At 46.4% G+C, this 1,753-nt stretch overlaps 1 protein-coding gene across 1 annotated transcript; it reads left to right on the top strand.

The window, feature by feature from the left end:
* Positions 1 to 863: 863 nt before the first annotated feature.
* Positions 864 to 1,208, top strand: LOC138363122 (uncharacterized protein slr1819-like). Its single transcript, XM_069322112.1, has one exon. It carries the CDS (start codon positions 864 to 866, stop codon positions 1,206 to 1,208), a length of 345 nt encoding a protein of 114 aa, XP_069178213.1.
* Positions 1,209 to 1,753: the final 545 nt, after the last annotated feature.

Genomic DNA, 1,753 nt, shown 5'->3' with positions numbered 1-1,753 from the left:
GATGGTTGAGGCTAAGATGGTTGAAGCTAAGATGGTTGAGTCTAAGATGGTTGAAGCTAAGATGGCTGAAGCTAAGATGGTTGAGGCTAAGATGGTTGAGCTAAGATGGTTGAGGCTAAGATGGTTGAAGCTAAGATGGTTGAAGCTAAGATGGTTGAGGCTAAGATGGTTGAAGCTAAGATGGTTGAAGCTAAGATGGTTGAGGCTAAGATGGTTGAGGCTAAGATGGTTGAGCTAAGATGGCTGAGGTTAAGATGGTTGAGGCTAAGATGGTTGAAGCTAAGATGGCTGAGGCTAAGATGGTTGAGCTAAGGTGGTTGACCTAAGATGGTTGACCTAAGATGGTTGAGGCTAAGATGGTTGAGCTAAGATGGTTGAGCTAAGATGGTTGAGCTAAGATGGTTGAGGCTAAAATGGTTGAGGCTAAGATGGTTGAGCTAAGATGGTTGAGCTAAGATGGTTGAGCTAAGATGGTTGAGCTAAGATGGTTGAGCTAAGATGGTTGAGGCTAAGATGGTTGAGCTAAGATGGTTGAGCTAAGATGGTTGAGGCTAAGATGGTTGAGGCTAAGATGGTTGAGCTAAGATGGTTGAGCTAAGATGGTTGAGGCTAAGATGGTTGAGCTAAGATGGTTGAGCTAAGATGGTTGAGGCTAAGATGGTTGAGGCTAAGATGGTTGAGGCTAAGATGGTTGAGGCTAAGATGGTTGAGGTTAAGATGGTTGAGGCTAAGATGGTTGAGGCTAAGATGGTTGAGCTAAGATGGTTGAGGCTAAGATGGTTGAGCTAAGATGGTTGAGGCTAAGATGGTTGAGGCTAAGATGGTTGAGCTAAGATGGTTGAAGCTAAGATGGTTGAGCTAAGATGGTTGAGGCTAAGATGGTTAAGGCCAAGATGGTTGAGGCTAAGATGGTTGAGGCTAAGATGGTTGAGGCTAAGATGGTTAAGGCCAAGATGGTTGAGGCTAAGATGGTTGAGGCTAAGATGGTTGAGGCTAAGATGGTTAAGGCCAAGATGGTTAAGGCCAAGATGGTTGAGGCTAAGATGGTTGAGGCTAAGATGGTTGAGGCTAAGATGGTTAAGGCCAAGATGGTTAAGGCCAAGATGGTTGAGGCTAAGATGGTTGAGGCTAAGATGGTTGAGGCTAAGATGGTTGAGGCTAAGATGGTTGAGGCTAAGATGGTTGAGGCTAAGATGGTTGAGCTGTAAGGATAGCTTAAGGGAGCCGAAACCCACGACCCTAACAAAAGAGAAGGAACAGAGGGGAGTGATGAGAGTAAATAAGAAACAAGGTGGAAATGATCACAACATACAACATACTGAGTGGAAATGATCACAACATACTGAGGAGACATAATCACAACATGGAAGATACTGAAGGGAGAAATGACCACAACATACAACATACCGAGGGGAACAAAACAAGGCAGACAAGAACAGACTCATAAAACTGAGAGAAAGTAGCATGCTAGACGGACGGAAGCGGTCCAGCAGTACCACATTGACCTGGCCGCTACAAAACACAGCCACAACAGCCTAGTCACCCCGTAAATACCAGCCCCGCGTGCCTGCTGTTCTGAGAGCCGAGAGAGAGAGAACGGCTGGGAAACCGGTTTCGAGGGGCGGCGGTTTGGGCCGACTCATCGGTGATGTAACAACGATGATGAGTTCGCGGGTTTAGTCCGGCTCGCTGCTCACCTCTCATCACCGCTCACTTCACACGTCGGTTTTTTTTAAGGAACTGACCAATCCGC

The sequence above is a fragment of the Procambarus clarkii genome, chromosome 10 (assembly GCF_040958095.1).
Source record: "Procambarus clarkii isolate CNS0578487 chromosome 10, FALCON_Pclarkii_2.0, whole genome shotgun sequence".
Taxonomy (NCBI): domain Eukaryota; kingdom Metazoa; phylum Arthropoda; class Malacostraca; order Decapoda; family Cambaridae; genus Procambarus; species Procambarus clarkii.
The sequence above is the reverse complement of the archived record's forward strand: the minus strand, read 5'-3'. Positions and strand labels throughout refer to the sequence as shown.

What these genes read in the sequence shown, in the direction of transcription:
- LOC138363122 (XM_069322112.1), top strand. Translation starts at nt 864, where the DNA reads ATGGTTGAGGCTAAGATGGTTAAGGCCAAGATGGTTGAGGCTAAGATG.